The sequence below is a fragment of the Sander lucioperca genome, chromosome 9 (genome assembly GCF_008315115.2).
Source record: "Sander lucioperca isolate FBNREF2018 chromosome 9, SLUC_FBN_1.2, whole genome shotgun sequence".
Classification (NCBI taxonomy): domain Eukaryota; kingdom Metazoa; phylum Chordata; class Actinopteri; order Perciformes; family Percidae; genus Sander; species Sander lucioperca.
The window spans coordinates 3,432,183-3,453,220 of record NC_050181.1 but is presented as its reverse complement, the minus strand read 5'-3'; the positions used below and the strand labels follow the sequence as shown (position 1 = coordinate 3,453,220).

Below are 21,038 nucleotides of genomic sequence, written 5' to 3'. Positions count from 1 at the left end.
CTTGACTTGAGGGAAATATTATACAGTCAGTCCCTCCAGGATTTCGTGGCCTTTTTTTGAGATTGTTGCGGCCCAAAATGCCTGATTTCATGGGAGCTTTTGTATATTTGTTGCAATGAAGTTGCGGGAGGCAGTGAAAGTTGCAAAAAAAGTTGAGTTTTTTTTTTTTAATAGTTCTTTTAACTTGTTTTGTGGAGAATAAAATGACTCTAGGCTGAGTTTTCCTAGCAACCTTACCAAAAAGGATCTGGATGCTGCAAATGTTGGTATAATATGAAAATGGCTGGTGGATTTAAGACAAAAAATTATAATTTATTGAATGAATCAAATCTGAACATATGTGTCAGTGGCTTGTTGATCTTTACATTGTTAGTTAATTTCCTATCCTGGCCTGGCCTGGGACACACATTCATACGGTTTGATAAAGTACTTATTGGACTTTAACTTATCATTGCACTAACAATAACGAGCATAGTTGTCCTCAATTTAGGTCATCGTGTCGTCTCATCTCCAGTTTTTCTGCAGCCACCGTGTGTGATTGTGTGTGTTTGTTCGCAGGGGGACCTGAGCAGCCCCGTCCACTGCAGAGAGCCGACAGGATTGAAACAGCAGCAGCTTTCAGCGACTTTAGAGTGAAAAATCGTTACAGCGTACATTAATGTTAAAATGTATACAGGTTGGCAGGACGGTCTGAAATGTTTTGCACAGTCTTTCACTGTACGTTTTGTTGGTAAATGTGAGATGTTTGAGTCAGTCACACACGTCTTGTTTTCATCAGAAACAAGGAAATGATCAACCCGTGGCCGTTCTCACTCCCGCTTGGTCATTGGCTCTCAGAGTCACATACTGACAGCGCGTGGGACTGCTGGGATTGGTTGAAGTCGCGGAAACTTCAGGTTATTGGTCAAATTTGCGTTAAAGTTGCGTTGATTGGTCACAATTGCGAGTCGCACCAAATTCGCGGTGATTGGTTGAATTCGTGTGAATTGGCGTGATCGCGACATCGCAAAATCCTGGAGGAACTGTACAGTGTATACTTAACTATGAGCATTGCAACTGTTAATTGTAACTGAACATTTTTTTATCGTTCTATTGCTATTGGTACTTTTAAGTAAAAGATCTGATCACTTCTTTCGATACCAACTAAAATTGATTGAAGCCCAGCGTCAAGATAAAACCTGGGTCTCTATATGTGCCCCCAGACTCAGTGTGAAGGAGTGATGCGAAGATGTGTATGACTACGTCCCACAAATATTTCCTTACCCTAGCTCCTTTCCTCTATTCTGCACAGTGTAGTACTCTGTGAGAAACGTCAATATCACTGACTGATAGTTGAAACGCAGCGAGAGTGAGGAATAAAAAACAACAGCTACATACAGTAGGTCTATTTGTGCTTTGTGTGCATCCTCATCTACTTTCATTTAAAGCCAAATAATTTCCATTTCTGCTTGTGTTAATGCTAAATGATGCTCTGATTCCTGAATATTCATCTACTAACGCTGCACACTCGACTGGCTGGTATAAACTACAGCAACACTTTAGAGTCACTGCCATCTTAACAAATTCACTTTCACCTGTCATATTAACTCTAACGACTGACAATTAATGCTAATGGTAGTGCATGATGCAACACGAGACACACACACACACACACACGTGTGCAGCTAAAGGGATTTAATTTTTAACGTATCGTCATGCACAGACATGTTATTTGTGTGGCTATTTGTCAGCAGCGAGTATGAAAAGTTGACTGTGATGTGTTGTTGTGAATATGCTGGAGTTTATATGGGCTGCATGATGAATAGCTGGTGTCAGGTGTTACCATGGGGATGATTACTTGAAAGCAGCCAAGGCACTATAAGCATTTGGGATTTCTAGCCAGCCCATCAAATGCTTGGCAGGCCATTTATTTCAAATATACAGGTAGTTTCAGGCGATAAGAATATGTGTGTGTGTGTGTGTGTGTGTGTGTGTGTGTGTGTGTGTGTGTGTGTGTGTGTGTGTGTGTGTGTGTGTGTGTGATATAAACAAAAAGAGATCACGCTGCATTTCAGTCAAACAACCTTCTTCCCATTTAATTACAAACCTGTGGAAACACGTATCACTGTCAACATCAGCGGCGTTGACCCCGGTAACAGGACGAGCCAGTGCGACATACTGGCTTGTCGCTGCTCTCAGCTCGGACATGTTTTTGTTCCTTGTCTCTCCTCATCTTTCCAGCGAACTGTAAAGCCCTCCACATGTAGAGGAGAGTCCCTGAAGCCAACCAGCCAGCCTTCACACTCACAGCCTTGTTGCTAACACGCTCCACAGGCCACAACAAAAAGGGCTCTGAAAACAAGCTCTCAAAACTTTGACTGGCAGCCCTGCGGTGCGATCCGCCCCGATGCTCCACACAGATACTTTGCAGATTTAGAAAGATAGGAGTTAAGCTCAGGATCCACAGATCCCTTTGGTCTTCTTTTCTTTTCTTTTCCCCATTTTGGGACATCTGCTCTGAGACCACAGCATCACACACCCCCACTACGTTTACTCAAAAGACTAAAGTCTGTCTCTTCCTGCTCTTCTTTATCCGTGGCCTTTCCCCTCCCCTGGTGAGGATTTGTCATTCAAACTGGATTGAGGGACCTAAACTCCTCTATCTCATCAGCAAACATACAAATGCATAATCTGTTCATTCTTTCGAACCCATTCACATCACATGCATGCTAATAATCTCTGTTGGTCCCTCTTTTCATCAAGAGCTCACTGCTTTGTTGCTTTGAAAGACACCCTGGCAGTCAGATGTGGTCCTTTAGATGCTGCGTCAGGCTGTATTTTGTTGTAATTTATACAGTGTACAATGAAGAATCTCACACACCAGTGTTGGGGAGTAACGGAATACATGTTACATACGTGATACATACGTTACGTATTCAGAATACAAATTATGAGTAACTGTATTCCGTTACAGTTACAATTTAAATAGTTGGTATTTAGAATACAGTTACATTGTTGAATTCAATGGATTACATGACGATACTTCTCTGTTTCATGAGATTATTCACTCTCTGAATAAATTAAGGCAACTCCATGCATTTCCCAGAAGCCCCAATATGAAAACGAAAAAATTTGCTATTTGCGTGATCACTAGAGATGGAGCCGGAACCGGCACAACAGAGCCAGGGCAGGAATGCGTTTCTATCTATTCTATCTTGGAAATTCAAACAGCATTTCACATTAAAGAAAGAACAGGCAGAACGAAATATAACTGTGCAGTGCAACCTCTGCTTGCCAGCAACCAACCTCCTTTCAGCGTCCAAATTACTCCACCACCAACCTGAAGAAGCATCTTAAAGTAATTTTTTTAGCCAAGGGTAGTCCTCTGCTGTAGTTTTACTGGTCACCTTGCTATTTTATAGTTGACGTATGACTTTACATTTTCCTATGTGCTGATTTACTAGCCTCAGAGCCATTGAAAGACTGACTAGCCCTGTTTGACATGCTAGCTAACGTTAGCTAAATTAGCTCGTGGTAGCTTAGACTGCGGTTAGATTTTTGTAGTATGCAGTTCGGGACAAATACAAACATCTATCTGCTTGTTCAGGTACAGATTCAGCCAGTTGGAACAGAAGAACACACCAGAATAGGTCTGTTTAGTAAACTGTATGTGATGGCCGCATTCCTACACTTATGAAATGCAATTCAATGTGGAAGTAATCCAAGTATTCAAATGTAATTTGTAACGTATTCCGTTACATTACTGAGTAACGTAACGGAATACGTTACAAATTACATTTTTGGGCATGTATTCTGTATTCTGTAACAAAATACGTTTGGAAAGTATCCTTCCCAACGCTGTCACACACACATGCACGCACGCATGCACGTAGTTAGCGGTTACTTTGCAAATCCAGATTATTAATACAAATTTAATAAACAAATACATTCTGATTTATTGTTATAGATTAAAGGTGATCTAAGTGATGTCACACATTTTTTAGGCTACAACATTTTTTGTCACATACAGCAAACATCTCACTATGCGCTAGCTGCCTGTCCCCTGAACACACTGTAAAAAAACGCGGTCTCTGTAGACAGCCCAGGTTCCACAAACGGCAACAAAAACAAACTGCACCAACCTGCACCACCAAACATAACAGTGTTCCAGCCAATAACTGACAAGAAGGATTTGGGGCTGGGGGTTGGGGGTTTAGTCATAGACAGTAAAATTAATGGATAAAGTAACGCCGTAGACTTGCAACGGAGACCAGTGAAGTCTATTAGAAGCTCTTTTTCAGTGATGGCTGAGCGTTACTGCGCAGCCTCCAACTGAGCTTGACAACGTAGATGTGACTGCAACCTGTCTGAAAGTTGTAAGTCTTCTGGTAGCTGTGCCAAGAGAAATCTCAATTATTCCCAATCTTGCAGAGATGGAGAGCATAGGTATATGTTAGGAAATAATGTATAACATAATAATTATTGCTAACTAAAATGCTAGTTAACTTTAGTAATTAAACTTAAATAGCTAATGTAAGTCGAAACTGCCTGCGAGCTTCTCCTGTACTGTACGGTAATTTGTCTATTATGCGACAGAAAGTCACGTGGTTATAACACAATCGTTAGCCTATTTTTACAAAAACGCCTGCTACGGGGCCATAACGTGAGATACAAGGTAATGGAGCCTTTCATAAATTGTCATGTTTCTTTAGAAATAAACAATGGACAAATAAAGTCTTTAAACGCTTCAGATGTAAAGTTATTTGCTGTCAAAGTGACGCCACAATGAATGGCAGTCAATGGAATGCTAACGGCGGGTGATGGCTTATTAGCATCAAAATGGCTCCATAGTAGGTCACTGTGCGGAGGCTGGCTTACCCCCTTGGGTTTAGTGCGCGGAAGGGAGGGGGAGGGGACGGGATAAGGAGGAGGGAGGGGCGAGCTAGCCTCCGTTTTGTTTGACAATACTTCAAACGTCAACAAGAAGTGACGTCACCCATCATCGCTTAGAGTACCTTTAAAATACCCAGCAGTACATAAAATAGTTCCAATTACCCCCACTTTTACTAGCTGCAACACTAAAGTGATGAACACATAAATGCAGCAATCATCATACAATATAACATTCTGAAATGGAACATTTGCATAATGCAGGACTTTTACTTTTCTGAAAATTATGACCATCCTTATATGAATATATGAACCACTCTGTTGAGAAGTGCTGTGTGCCAAGGCTGGATTTTTAGTTAGTGTTGCTACATATATCAACAGGATTTTGACTGAGGTTTTGTTACTTCAGGAAGTTCCGGTTTCAGTTTCACTTTGGCTCTGTATTTCTTGGCCGACTCCAAGAAGTTAGAGGTCCCGGCCAAGAAATAGTCTGGCACAAAATGGGAAATTGTAATTTTTACACTCCTGCTTTTGTACGAAAGTGTAAAAACGATTAGAATCAAGCTGTTTCCCTGTGTCCAGTCTTTGTGCTAAGCCAATTGCTAACAGACACTTTTCTGATGCATGTTATCCCGTCCTTCAAACCCAGCTGACTGTACTGACGCCTATTAATCAATGTCCGAAGCTTCAGAGGCCATTTAATGGATCACACACTGCAGAGATCAAGCCACAGACAGGCAGAGGTAGGGAAGCCTCCCTAAACAAAGTGCACTGTCATGCTAATTATCAGTCCCTGCAACACTGAAGGCTTTCACAAGGAAAGTGCTGGGAGGTAAAGGTGAAATTGGGAGGCATTATTTACCATCCCAACCCGTGGGTACGTGTATGTGTGTACGGGTGTTTCTGTATTGGGGCTTTTTTAATTAAATGTGAACAAATCATTTGAGGGTACATTGAGTATTTCTGTAATGAGATGTTTTGCAGCTCCCCCATTTATACTTTTCATCAGACGTGATGCTGCAGCAAAGATTACAGTTGCATTAAAGTGCCAGCTGCTTCGCTGAAATGTCCACATATAATACTTAAAGACCAGGGTTAGGGAGTAACGGATTATCTTTAACAAGATTACAATAATCTGGTAATAAGAAATAGTAGCTAAATGTAATCCATTAATTTGGATTAAAAAAGAAGAATGTCTCATAACTTGTGGCTTTATTCTGATTTATAGATTTACTGTAAAAGCATGGGAAAACTGGGAAATTACACACCATTTTCTTAAGGTTCTTAATGAGTCACTGTAATTAGGACAGATTTAATTAATTGGGTGTAAGTGAGAAAGATATTACATATTTGAGTTAATGTTTTAGTTGTCAGAGTACAGTGCAAGAGCAATAGTTAATTTATTGCCAAGCCATGTGGAGTGATGAAAGTGGCCCTGCAGTTTCATAGAGATACTTATTCTATACAGTATGTCTCTAATTCTGCTGCATATTATCAATATAAAAATGAATTAATAAAATCTGCCACTTTGGGATTTATGCATACAAATCTTTAGAGACAATATAGTTAACCGCAAAGATAGAGTAACTCAAAAACGTATGACCATTAAAGTCAAATCAAAGCTGACTTGAGTAAAAAAAGAACATATTGGAGATATTAGAAAGTTTTCCCTTGACTGTCGTATATATTTAATGCACCACATCCTATTATGTTTCAGCATTACTGCTGCTATCTTGTCTGTGTGCTCTGTTTCCTTCATTTGCACCATTACACTCTGCAGGGTAAGATCTTAGAATATTCAATTAAAATACAGCCCATTTTACATAAAAATGATTGCTGAAAAGACTTTGATTTCCATTTGTGCTTGCGGTGCTGAGATGCAGAAATTCCTCCACACTGAGTGCGGCGAAGAGCCGCTACCGAGTCGTTAAAAAGCTTGATATTTTTGTGTCTCTCCTCACAGTTTCGGCTTAGTGCTGCATGTGCTTCACCATAAAGAGGGTAGTTTTCCATTGATGAGCCGGCACAGGCAGCTTCAGCACCAGCAGCAGCAAATCACTACTCTGTTAAAAGGCCCTGATGCGTAGCAAACTCTCCTGCCAAACCTCCCCGCTCCAAATCTGCCTGCTTGCAGACCCCCTGTAATTGGAGGCATTAAACTTGCTTTGGACAGGATGGCAAATGAGTGCTTTGAGCTTGGAAGAAAACTGACTGGTGTATTCAGAAGGCCTACACAAGTAGATGCAGCTAAATCTGACAAATCACTGCCAAACCAGCAGATTTGTGTGTGAGTGGGGTGTGTGCAAATATGTATAGTTATGCATTTGAAAGTGTGTTTGTAGTGTGCCTACGTGTCTTTTTTTTCTCTGCCCTGTCTTGGCTGGGGTTCGTGCGTGATTATGTACATATAACGGCTGAACCGCTGTTAATCTGGCAGTAATCGTGGGGATCACTCTGGTGATGTAGGGATTTGACGTTGAACCACAGATTGTCTGGTCACTGACAGGCAACCAGCAGCCACCAAATAAAAACTGTCTGTCATCCTGCCATCACTTCCTCAGTTTTCCCTCCACCAAGCACGCTCATTAAAACCTCTGTGAGATCCTGTCGCAGCTGATTTCTCATCACTTAATTGTCTGTAATACGATAATGAGATATTTCCTTTAGGGTCGCTGCCATTTTGCACCATCTTTAAGATGCAGCGGTGAAAAACATTCCATCCAGCTCTACTGAGATGGAGGCCCACAAATGTTTTCTCTGGTGAGCAGCGAGCCAGAATAGCCTGTGAAGCTGAAGACGCTTGAAATGTTTAATGGTAAACCGGATGCAAAATCTCATCTTTCAACATTGTGTCAGATCTCAGACGCAATGGTAAATACCAAGCAAACACATCCTCTCTTGTGTTTTAGAGCTTCATTAAAAGCTGGGACCACTTTAAAATAGAAAAAAAACTGCTTTTCACTGGAAGACGTCCTCCTCAGCAGGCTTGTGTGCATAATATTCTCCTCTAAGGTCAAGCTTTTTTCTACACATCTTCTGTCTTGCATCGAAGGAAAGAGCAGCTATACCACTGTGAAGCATGCTACGTGGGTAGCCCAGTGGAATTACACTCAGTGGCTCAGTGTCTGCATATATTGCACATTTCGATCCGTGTGCTTCACAAGACCTTTGTGTTGACCGCGTGTATGTACATCCCGTGAGAGCAGCAGAGAGGATTAGAGAACATGTAGAGAACACAACATCACCATCACAGCGGCTGCTGTCTGAGCAATGAGTCACAAATGGGTAAGTGTGGACCCCCGGAGCCCCCGACAGAAGAGCTCCTTTTAAGTCAATAAAAACAGAAGGTGACAGCTTCACTCATCTGCACTGGTTGGAAAGAGACCCGGTTTGTGTCCTGGCTGACAGATTAAAGCCAAACAACACTGACATTGGGTGTGAAGCCAGATTAACTTTGCCTCCTTGAAGCCTCTCCAGCAGCAACAGACTGAAATCCCCAGAATAGTCCTATGTTCTCACTAATAGGCAAGCTGCGTGGACCGGCCTTTGATTAATCTTCCATCTTAATGAGTTCATCCAAAGCTGCTGTGATATTCCGACTGAGGAGGTAAAACAAACTTGCTCTTCTCTCTTTTCATCCCTCGGCCAGATAAGAGGAGACCCGGAACTTCAGCCCATGTGAACCCGCCGAGAAATCAAAGAGAATACCAGAGATCCGTTTAATAATTTATTTGCATATGATTATCGTAAAAATACTGAAAGAGAAATGCTTATTTTTGTTCTAGTTTTCTGGCGTTTTTTTTTTTTTTTTTTTTTTTTTTTTACAATCTAATACACCTTTAATTGCACAGGAAAAAGTCTGCCCTAACAGACACACATTTTCTTCTTTCATTGTAACATATAGTTTCAGATATGTAATGACCATTTAAACTGCAATTTCTCCATTTGTTTGCTCCTCAACAATAAACAAACAAGCATATAAACGAGGGTCATAGAGAGGCCAGAATCTGCTCAGATGGATGTAAATGCTGAGCTGACTGGTCTAATAGAAATATAGTTATATACAGGCAGTTGTTTTAGATAGGAACTGCGCTGACAGCTGGCGTGCTGAAGAAAACACATGTCAGGAGAAATAAACCAATGAGTGATTTGTTCTACATTAGTATTTGTAGGTCTGGTCAATATTAAGGTCACAATGCTATCATCTGGATATTGACCTTTTTAATTCTCACTGATCTGCAATACATTCGCCAAAGTAGAATGTACAACACAGCACTACCACAGGCGCTTTTCATTTATAATTATTCTGTCTGAGCAGAACATTTCACATCTTAATTCATTCATTCATGTCTGTCTGGTTTGTTAATGTCTGAAAAAAACAAGCATTGCAATAAAAAAGTTAAGCCCCAGTGCTTGTAAAAAAAAACACAAAAAAAACACCTCTTTGCAATAATAGATAATAACTTAGCATTCAAAACAATGCGTATATGAATCAAACAAGATTAAGAAAACATGGACGTTAAAGTCCATACAGCAAAATGCCACCAAAGCAACAGTTAATGTGGAACTTATTTCTACTTTTCTCATGAAGAAGTTTCCACTTTGGCATGCACATGACGTGTCCCGCACAGTGTCAGTTACATCTCTCCTTAGACAGAGAGACGGTGTGAAGACTCGGATGCTTTGTACAGATTTGTAACACGTATATCTCCCAGTACATGTGGAAGACAGTATTTAAGAGGAAGCAGATGAAATTTTTTTTTTTTTTCTTGTTTCCCAAAAAAAAAAAGCAAAATAAAAGAACAGGTTGGGTTTGGAAAAAAGAAGGTTGATTGGATTGAAGGTCTACAGATGTTGAGCTGTCTTAAGAGTCAGTTTTAAGCAAACGTTTGCTTTATTTTGGCACTGTTGTATCATCTATACACTGAATCCTATTATCTGTATGAGCTCTCCAGTCCTCAGTCTGAGGGGGAAGAGAAGGAAAGACTGATTCCTAACCAGCAAGAACACATGCAGACATGCAAACACAACCTGAGAGGGGGCAACAGGAAGTTTGGCTTTATGTCAATAGTCACAAATCCACAAGTGTCAAGTAATGAACACACACACACTGCAATGGACAGTTCTCTTTAAATGGACATCTCCAGTTGGAAAGAAATCTCCAAAACGGTCCTCTTTCTCTCTCTCTGTAGCTTCTTCTTTGTATTTTACATTAGGCTCTTCACGTCAGAGTTTCTAGGTAGTTTTTATTCGTTCTGTATCCTCCTGGCCGCAGCAGCTCACACTCTGATGGGGAGAGTTTGGCTCATTTGTTGCCGAACGATTTCCTGACTGCTGTCCGGACTCTTCCTGTTGTGCCCCGGCAGTGTCCCTCCGAGCCGCAGCAGGTCCCTGCCAACACAAAGCCGCACAGGTCAGCAGCAGGTTCACAGCCACTTTAAACAAAAGGTACATCTCATTATTACTCCGCTAAGAGCTCTCATTGAAGGTAGATAAAGGTCTAATCCATCTTAGAGTCGGTGTAGCTAAATTCTGCATAGTATATATTAACCTAAGACCTAATGGTCATAAACCTATAAAAATACAGCATCCTGAGGATACACTCAAATCTGCTGATCTCAAGCTTCATCTGCTATAAACAAAGTTCAAGTCAAATGCTGCGCCAAATCTACTCATCACATTTCCAGTTTTAATAAAAGTTCAACATATTCCTTCGCTATCTTGGAAAAAGCGATGCAGCCTCCGTGTGTCCTTTGTTGCTCGACCAGCGTCCTTTAAGGCCCTCGTAGTTGAAGATACTCTACAGATAGTGCTGCATCTCATATCCTCTCTCTCCCTCTGTTATCTGCCCCAACATCATTGAGCAGCCAATGGCAGGTGAGCAGGAGCGAGCGTACAGACGCACCCACAAACACCGGAGACGCTCTCTAAATCATGCTCTGACAACATGATCCTTTCTCCCTCCTCCTCTTCCTCCCGCTCCCCCCTCTATCTCTCTTGCTGTTGCATACAGATGAGGCCATAAATTAATCATTGGCATGTCATCTGCACACAGCGGCACGTAGCATAACATGCACACACGCACAAGCATCGCACACACACGCAACTTACACACGCATATCCCTTTACTATTTTCCCATCACAGCATTGGGCGCGCCCTCCCCTGATGCATTAAAAAGCTCATTAGCAACCTAATTAAACACATTCCTCTCTTTTAGCTTCTCCTCAATCTCCCTTATTACTCACACTTCATCACCTCCTGCTTTTCCACATCAGCAGCTCTGGCTGCTGTCTGTCCTATCACCTAGATTCCAGCACCCAGCCAAGTATAGGGGGAATTAAACCGAGGTCAGCCATTACATTTCCACACACAATTAGCTTCACTGAGCCAAAATCCTGGCATAGGAATCACCCTTGGGGCTCTGTGTTAGAGTGAAACTGTGAGCCAAGGAGCTGGCACAAGACCTGGATACTATATGTATGAATTCTGCCTTTTTTGTGGGTAACAAGAAACTATTGCATAGTCAGAGGCACAGAGTTGAGGATGTGCGCTTGATTCATTATACATCACTCAGAGCTGAGGATCTAGCATCTAAAGCAGCACTAATCATACTGTTGACTGCATGCCAGGCTAACACATTTCAGAACAAACACGTCAGTAAAAATGGCTGGAACATTTGGAGCCACTGCGCTGAAAACAAAGTTGAAAAACAACTCGTCAACGTGAGGACCGCTACCTATGAATAAGTCAATTTCTACACTTCCAAAGGAAGTGTCAGAGAAAAGAAGGCAGACATCTGTCTGGCAGTAAAAGCCTTCAGCTCAAAGAAATATCCTCCCAAATCAACAGAAAGCATAAAACAAACCACACCCAACAAGCATGAACCTTGGTGTGCCTCTCTTTAGGCCAGCCATTTTTTCTTTTACTGTAACAACTTATTGCAACAACCCAGAGGCAGAGCGCCGGTCAGCTCTGCACCAGGAGGAATCTTCATCCTGCACTTCACAGCCGTCATACACAATACAGGGTACAATTTCACACAAGGTGAAAGAGAGAGAATTGCATCACCCCTTTTTGCGTTTGCACTATTCAGCCGTTAGTGTGGAAAAACCTGAAAAGCATAACATACTTATATGGAAATCCCAGCAGAATAATGCATATATTTTCAACAAAGGTCTGCTACAGTAGCTGCCACATCAGCCAACAGCACAACAAACTACACAGCCAACATTACAGACTTGATGATGAAAGTTTTTGCAAATGTGCTATAAATTATTATAACATTTCTAATCAAGCTTCTGCACATACTGTGAAGTCTGGTGGCTGTTGTGAACTAAGATTCTTCAGAATGGTCTGAAGTTGCAAGATTACGTTGCAGCTGAGCATTCATTTGGTCCAACCCTCTATACATAGCATATAAACCCAGTGAGACTTTTTGCTGCAGCTATTTAGAAAGTAAATTCAGCAAGTTTGTCTGAAAAGTTACTAAATTTCACTGCAAACTTGCCAATGTTGCAACAGTGAAGTGCTTTGCTCTTCCTAAAAACAGAAAACACATTTCTAAAAGCAAACAGTTTCCATCTGCCTTAAAAATTCTCTCCCTTCAAAAAGGCAGTATGAGAACAATGCTAAGGCATAAACTATGACATGAATTTTTCTTTATTGAAGAAAAGCTTGTCAAAAAGCTACTTCAGTCTTCCTCTGTTCCTGCAGCTGGACTTACCCTGAGTAGGTGCTGGTCACCACCTTGAGGCTGGCGGCGTTGCGGAGCAGCTTGTCCAGGGTGCTGACGATGCGGGAGAACTTGGGCCTCAGGTTCCTCTCCTTCATCCAGCACTCGAGCATCAGCTGGTGCAGCACCATGGGACAATCCATGGGCGGGGGCAGCCGGTAGTCCTGCTCTACTGCCGTCATCACCTGAGGGACAGGAAGTCATTCTTTAAAAAGTCTCTGCGAGGCTGTACTGAAGCACAGCGGTGGTAATATGCTCACAATGACAACGTTAACACTCTGATGTTTACTGTGTTCATCATCTTAATATAGCCTGTTAGCATGCTAACATTTGCCAATTAGAGCTGTACTGTACACAAAGTACAGCTGAGGCAGATGGGAATGTCATGAGTTTTGCAGGTATGTGGTTACAATCCAAAGTATTGGACAAATTTAAGGAATTACCAACATTGTTACAATTTATCATCTGGGGACCTTGAATATCTGTACCTAATTTCACAGCATCCATCCAATAGTTGTCAACAATAGTTGGGGGACAATGAATATCAGTATAATATTTCACAGCAATCTATCCAATAATTGTGAAGATAGTTCACTTTGAACCAAAGTGGCCGACCTTCATTTCCATCCATAGAGCTGCTAGCATGGGTCAACACGTTCGAATGAACATTCAATTTCACATTTAAAGTGCAAAATATCGACCCAAAATATCTTCCATGGAAGGATTTAAGGACATTTCATGTGGTGCTTCTAAAAAGTGTTAACATTTGGCTCTGACTCACTTGTGTTATGCTCACTCTGTTTGGTCTTTGCTTGAGTGGTGGAAGAATAATCCCAAGTTACTGTATTATGTCCTACATTAGACAGTTTCTTGGCTCATGCTGTCACACATTCCAACCTTCTTTTCATCATCTTTATAAAACTCTAAAAACAATATTCTCAAGTAGTCTCAAAGTTGTCACTTCAAAACTGCCATGATTGATAGGAGAGATAATAAGTGGGGGATGAAAACGTTGGCTCATTGATTTGATTTTCGCCTAGCAACAGCATTTCCCTCCATAAGCTCTGTATGGGTTTTAACTCCCCACAACAATAAAAAATTGCCATTTGGGAACAATAAAACATTTCTGCTGCAACCCTCTTCTCCTGCTGCTTGTCCTTTGATTTTTATGTCGTGCTTCTAGCTGGCGAGTACCTCTGTTTATATCTCGCATTTGTTGACTCTGTTGCTTATTGAGCGATGACTGTGGCACAAATGCTATTGGGAACAATAGAGGACCTCCACTTTGATGCTTTCATTACTGCATGTGGGTTTTGTTATGGAAGTTATACATACATTACTGGCATTTTTCATTTCGGCTCCTTTTTCTTTGTGCTTTATTGCTATCAACTCTCTTTTTGAAGCACAATACAGTGTGATATTCCTCAGAGAATAAAGTGGAGGTGTACACAGTGATCTGTTCAGGGAGGAGAACCAAGAGATTTCTTTTTCTTTCCTGCAAGCTCACTGCTGTAGTTACGATGTCTGTGTAGTGCAGATAGCCTACAGGTAACAACGCCCGTAAAAAAAAAAAAAAAAAGAAGCCTTTTCCTGAGTTTTCCTTTGTGTGTGTGTGTGTGTGTGAGGGAGGCTTTGCAGTATGGATTTGTAGAGGCTGGGCAGGCTAGGGCTGTAAATAAGGTGGTAAAAACACATACAGACACACAGCTGCACTAGCATCTGCAATGAGGAGATAAAGACAGCTGAACAGGCCCAGGTCCAACATGCCACGCTGGAAATCAAAGCTGCAACAGCTCAGTGAAACTCTCAGCCAGCCCTAAACTTAGACATAAAACTCCCTGAATGTGCATTTGGTCTACAGATATGTTTGTACCATGAGACTTTCAGACTAACTCACGTCCTGGTTGCTCATGTCCCAGTATGGCCTCTCTCCATAGGACACCACCTCCCACATGACGATGCCATAACTCCACACATCACTGGCAGAGGTGAACTTCCTGAAGGCAATGGCCTCTGGCGCCGTCCACCGGATGGGAATCTTCCCTCCCTGCGTGCGCATGCGCACACACACACACACACACACACACACACACACACACACACACACACACACACACACACACACACACACACAGAGGGGCTGGTATCAAAACTCTGGGAGACACTACCGTTTATAACAACACACACATGCTGAAGTGAATGCACATTTCACAGACGGTCTAGCAGGCTAACGCAAATATTGGCACACATGAACAGTCACACATGCGTCCGTATGCACATGTGAAACAAGTGAAGAGGATCCAATTAACAAGCTCAATTAAACATGCACGGAGTGTGCAAACAGAGTGAGCACAAATAATACTGACCAGCGAGCTTGTGTATGTGGGGTCAGCGGAAGTGTCGTCCAGAAAGCGCGACAGGCCAAAGTCAGAGACCTTGCAGACCAAGTTGCTGTTGACCAGGATATTCCGGGCGGCGAGGTCTCGGTGAACGTAGTTCATGTCTGACAGGTACTTCATCCCTGCAGCGATGCCACGCAGCATCCCGACCAGCTGTGTCATTGTGAAGCGCCCGTCATTCAGCTACAAAAACACAGCCGGGGATGGAGCAAAGGTGGAGGAGGGAGGAGAAGAGCAAAAGAGGGAGTTAATGAACAAGGAGGAAAGCGAAGGAATGAAAAATGAGAACAAGAAACAAGGGTGTGTTGAAATGGGGAGAAAAGGACGATAGGGAAGTGTGGGAGATAAGGAGGAGGAGAAAGCACCAGAGAGAGCAAATCAGTCACTGAGGCCACATAAACATGACATCTGTCATAATGCTTCACGGCTGCTCCTGACAGTCAGTGACAGCTGACCTTTTCACACATGCTGTCCAATTAGCTGATTAATTAGACTCTTTACTGTCGTACTAAAACCATTAAGGCTCTATATTGACTCCACACAAAAACAAAATGGGAGCTGCAAAGCTGAAATCAAAACCAGACAACTGCAGGTATTTTTTTATTCTGCAGCTGACTGACAAACTAGTTGCCGGTAGAGGCAGTGCACGTTTTTAACACAAAGCTTTGTTTGCTTTTTTTTCGCTTGCAAATCGTCCCATTGACTGAATTAGAATGGCATGTTGCTCAAAGCTTATTTACCTCATTTGAAATTCCCTGAGTTGCAGAATTTTATGTTAACATTTGGGAGGCATGAAACAAATCTGAGATTAGCGCTTTCAGGGTTTAATTTACAATTCTCCACATGTATGAAGCGTGACACAGAGGGATAAACTCCTCATCGAAATACATCAGCAGTCCAACCCGTGAAGGCTCATGAAACCTGATGTGTGTGAATTGAAACTGATCAATCAAATGTCAACACACACTTATGTGATGTAAAAAAATGAGAGGTTCTGCAAACCTGGATGAAGCTGAAACTATGCTGTGAGGTTTCTTTTTATGACCTGCATATTTAATTTAATATAAGTAGAAAAAAAACATATAATCAATCCCTGCTTTGACTCCACAATGAGAAAGCACAGAACACAAGATGTGACATGACAAAACCATAAACATTCTGCTTTGTAGTCGGCACACTCCAATGAAGTCTGACAGCAAAACAAGCCAGAATGGATAGATGTGTAAACAGCCATGATTCATAGCAGACATTCAAAGCCACGGTGGTGTGTACATATGTGTGTGTGTGTGTTATTTCTGTATATCTGTAATGCTTCCTCATGTGCATATGTCGTGTGTGTGTAAGTGTGTTCATGTCTCCAGGGAGCTGCAGTACGAAGTCTCATGTGTGTGACCCATATGGACAGTTTGTGCAGGTGTGTGTGTGTGTGTGTGTGTGTGTGTGTGTGTGTGTGTGTGTGTGTGTTTGTAGAGAGAGAGAGAGTTAACTCTATAGTCTCCTTGTTGGAGCAGAACTCAGAGTTCCTCTGGCAGTGTGACACTGGCGGGAGCGGGGACAGCACAGGCCGTGGAGTTTCTTGTGTTATTTGTGGGACAGCTGATTGAGAGGAATGGGTGAGAAGGAGGGAAGAGGCTTTTCAAGAAAAAAAGCCAAACATTTGTTTCAGCTTATCAAATGTGAGGATTTACTGCTTTTCTTTGACAGATATGAAAGCAAACTAAATTGAATCGAAATTAATTGATAATGAAAATAATGGTTGCAGCTTTCAAGATTTCAAATTGCTTGCTTTGTCTGGGCAACAATACAAAAGAGCAAATTCACACATTTTGGAAGTTGGTAGCAGCAAAAGCTAGCCCGGAAACCAGACAAAACTGCAAGCTCATGTTTTGGTCTCTCTGGTTTTGCTCGAGCAGATATGTCTGGTACCCGTCTCGTTCAAATAGATTTCCAGCCAACAAGATCCTGGCCAGGCCAATCACAACCGTTGATCTAATATGGGGCAGCCTTCGTGCTTTACACAAAATACATGATGACATCATTTTTGGCTTGCGTACCTCCGTCCCAAGGACATTACGGCAACATAAACCTAGCTTAATGTGGAGTGCCGTTGAGGCATTTTTGAAAAGAACCAAGATGGCTGCAGCTGATGTGGAACTTTCTGCTGAAGTATTTAAAAATTCTGATGGCAACACTCGTTCAGACATTCTGATGCTCATCACTTTAGTCTATTTACATTTGTCTGTTGCTCAGTGCCACGTCACATGTTTCGTTGCTCCGATTGGTTGTAGGTCTATCCAATCGCGTCAGAGGCATTTTACTCCATGGCCATTGATAACGCCCCTTTGGAAATTGAAAATAAACTGAGAGTTCCAATCTAGCTAGGATTTGCTGCTTATACCTACTAATTATATATTCACAGATTTAAATCATTATTTTGCCAATTTTGGTATTTTATTTAGGCAAAGTTCTCGTAGTCGGCTGCTTATGTTTTGACAACTTTTAATCATAAAACTCTTGTATAGGCACTAGTATTGAAACATTTCAAACAATACCCAGCCCTGGTATTGTTTGATTTGTTTTGTTTTTTTGGCATATTGCCTTTTTGTGTCCATACAGACAGGAAACAGGTACGATATATACAAGGTCCTTAGCCAGTATTGAACCACAGATGCACAGTTATATGGAATTAAGCCCACTTAAGTTAAGAAATATCAAAACAAGCTGGTCAATGTCAAGACTCATCAATATCATTGATTCTTCATCTATGCAAACAAGCAGCTGTATATCACTTAAAGATAAACTGATTTTAAGACCAGCAGCTTGGCATCGATTCACCAGAAGCATTAAGTAGCCTCATCCAGCCTAAGTAGACTTCTTCACAGTGCAGCCATGCAGGAAAACACATTTCATTGAATGTAAATGACATGTAATAGGCCCCACGCAGCTGGAAATGTACTGTGTGACACCTCATTTCTCATCCTGCCTTTGTTCAGCATTTTGTGTAGGTGGCGGTGGTCTGAACCGAAAACTCTGATCAGTAAAATATTCTGTAGTCGTACAAAGACTCTCTAATGCACTGAAGCAAACCGAAAAGGTCTGCTGTGTGACAGTTTTCCACCAGGAGTTTGTGCGTTGAAAACCCTGTCAGCATCAGTCAGTCACGTCAAGCAGAGACACTATGCCTGTCTCCAGGCGTTATATTGCACATTTAATCTCTATCACTCTGCAAGTAAGCGCCTCAGGGTGTTTCACAGAGAGTAAAACCTTCTGATAACCCAGAGGTGTCGTGAATGACTCCCTGTGTGTGTGTTTCTCTCAGCTTTGATACAAACAGAAAGTAATCTTCTCGGTCAGAGGTGTTGCGGCATGAAACCTGCCGCCAAGCTTACCCTGAGGAAGGAATCGAGTGCCCCATTCTCCATGAATTCTGTGATGATGAGGACGGGGCAACTCCGCGTCAGGACGCCCTCCAGCCGGATCACGTTGGGGTGGTCGAATTGGCCCATGATCGAGGCCTCGGCAAGGAAGTCCCGCCTCTGGCACTCAGTGTAGCCGGCTTTCAGTGTCTTAATCGCCACAACCATCTCCCTGCGACCGTGTTGCTTGAGACGTCCACGGCACACCTCGCCAAATTCACCTGGATTGAGAGAAGAAGGTGGGGGTAAGGAGAGGAAGGGGGTGAGGGTGATGGGGAAGATGGGTTGAGTGAGCAGAGGAAAGAAGAGGAGGCGTGGAGGAGAAGAGGAAGTTGGGGAAAGTGCAGGGAGAGGGAACGTTAACTGGTGGGACTCAGGAGTGAAGGAGCTGATTTGAAAGAGTTGAGGGTCGACTTCAACTGTGGGAGAGGATTAGAAAAGAGAAGAGGAAAGGACGGAAGGTCAAGGGTCAAAGATGTTGGGGAGAGAGGGAGTGACCCAAATCGATCGAGTGTGCAACCTGGGAGCAGTGGAGGGAGACAGAGGACGGGCAAGGAACTTGGGGGTTTTGCATTTGGTGCCTGAGAACGAGTGTTTACAAGGAGGAGAGAAAGAGAAAGAAAGAAAGAAAGACAGAAGGGAGGAAGGTTGAACGAGCAGGAGCAGACTGTCATTTGAGGTGAAGTTAGGACACAACATGCCGTTGGAGAGAAGAAGAAAAAAAGACTAGAGCTAGAAGAGCTACAGAGAAGATTTTTTACTTCAATCCTTCCCACCAGCAGCTCTCATACACACTCTGTGAATCCTAAACCTTTTCTCCCAAGGAGGACTTCTTACAGAATCTCGGGGCTTGATGCCACACTCCAGCTCAAATAAATGATTAATAAACCTGAATCCTTCTCTGTCCTCTTGGACAAAAACGACGGCGTTGTTTACCTGCACCAATGACTTCTTCTATTTTCACGCAGGAGATATCTATCTCTTTGGCAAACTCGTGGATGGCGTCATTGGGATCTTCGTAGGTGAAAGGGTCGATGTACACTTTGACTCCTGGAGAAACTGAGAGGGAAAAGTGACAGAATTGTCATCTCGTCATATCTGCCTGGGTTATCCAGCTGACGTTAATGTCACAATGTTAATAATAAATGTAATTATATTGATATCCAACACAAAATGGCAAATGTATAAAACAAATATATATGATGTAAAATAATCAAATTTATGTTAAATTTCATTATTATCATTAAATAAATAGTTTGAGATTTTTGTCCTGTGTCAAATGTGAAAATACACCATAAAAATACAATAAAACAACATATCATATATATTATAAAGTTCACATATAAAAAGGAGTATTGTTGTGACAAACATCAAGCAGACAACATGGTCAGGACTTCCTCTGAGCAAATAGGGAAATTAGTTCCCTGACTCAATCAGGTGATTGGATAATTGATTGATTCAGTTGGTTAACTGTACTGGCATGACCAAAGGATCATAGAGGAGACAGTTATCAAGCTGAACACATGAACTCACTGTATTGCTGCAGTTTCTCAGTGTACTCCAGCTCTGAGCCGCCGCGCTGCTTCCTGTAAACAAGCAGCACATAAACAGAGTCACATTCACATTATCAGTCTTGACCCTTTCCAGGTTCAACGAAACTAAACTAATATCTAACTTGCAATCAGATAAAAACCAAAGACTGCCAAGGATGAAACTCACAGGGCAGGTCTATTTTTTCTATCTTGCAAAGCTCCTTCTTGAAGCTAAATAGTAAGTACACACCCTTTGAAAGCATGTTAAAATTGAATGAGCCTCTTTGTCTAACTAACAAAATGAAACATGTAGTTCAGGCTGTCAGTAATAAAAATCAAACACTTACTTAAGGCAGACAACAGCGATAACCACCAAGGCAACAATGACCACCAGACCGGCGGAGGCCGAGCCGATGATGAGAGGCAGCTGGTCCTGCACCGACTTCTGAGGGTCACCTGGAGCAAATACCACACACAGACACATATGAGTAAATAACAGCAGGAACACTTCTTAAGATATTAAAGGGTGGCCTGTACTGCAAATGTAATGGCTACCAATTAATGCGGCCCTAAAAAACTACTACGCTTGAACCCTTATTAAGAAAACTGTAGCAGCAGATCATCAACAACAGACTGTAAAGCAGGAGAGAGGTTGTACTTACTGTGGAGGCTGGTGCTGAAGTCCATGGGGTTGCTGTAGCGTCCGTATCCAGCAACAGTGCGAGCTCTGACCTGCACCACGTAGGGCGTAGCGGCCTTTAGCCCCTCCACCTTGGCTGAACTGTGCTGGGATGTTACGGTGTGGGACATGGCCTGGCCCTGAAGTCAAACAAAGGACTATTAAAGCAGCAGAGTCAAGTGTTTCCTGATGGTTTGCAGGCGGCTTGTAGGTGAATAACCAATCTTTTGGTTCTCAGATAGCATTATGAAGCAATATTGTGTAACTTAAAGAAGAAATAACACAATGTACATCTTACAAATTTCAATTTAATGACTCTTCTCTAATTCTGCTACTGTTACACTACGTTTTAACATTTAACCTTATACTGTAGACTACGTTTAAGGCCGTGTTCAGACTGACATTAGCAC

At 42.1% G+C, this 21,038-nt stretch overlaps 1 protein-coding gene across 1 annotated transcript in view; it reads right to left on the bottom strand.

Moving 5' to 3' along the window:
* Positions 1–8,583: 8,583 nt before the first annotated feature.
* Positions 8,584–21,038, bottom strand: part of ephb3a (eph receptor B3a) — a 29,864-nt gene continuing 17,409 nt past the window's right edge. Inside the window, exons 7-15 of the mRNA XM_031294356.2 lie at positions 20,612–20,768; positions 20,297–20,405; positions 19,951–20,003; positions 19,354–19,476; positions 18,391–18,638; positions 14,969–15,184; positions 14,500–14,649; positions 12,594–12,787; positions 8,584–10,260 (exon numbers count right to left, since the gene is read on the bottom strand). Coding sequence (XP_031150216.1) covers positions 10,149–10,260; positions 12,594–12,787; positions 14,500–14,649; positions 14,969–15,184; positions 18,391–18,638; positions 19,354–19,476; positions 19,951–20,003; positions 20,297–20,405; positions 20,612–20,768 — 1,362 coding nt within the window. The 3' untranslated portion in view covers positions 8,584–10,148. The remainder of the gene's footprint in view (positions 10,261–12,593; positions 12,788–14,499; positions 14,650–14,968; positions 15,185–18,390; positions 18,639–19,353; positions 19,477–19,950; positions 20,004–20,296; positions 20,406–20,611; positions 20,769–21,038) is intronic.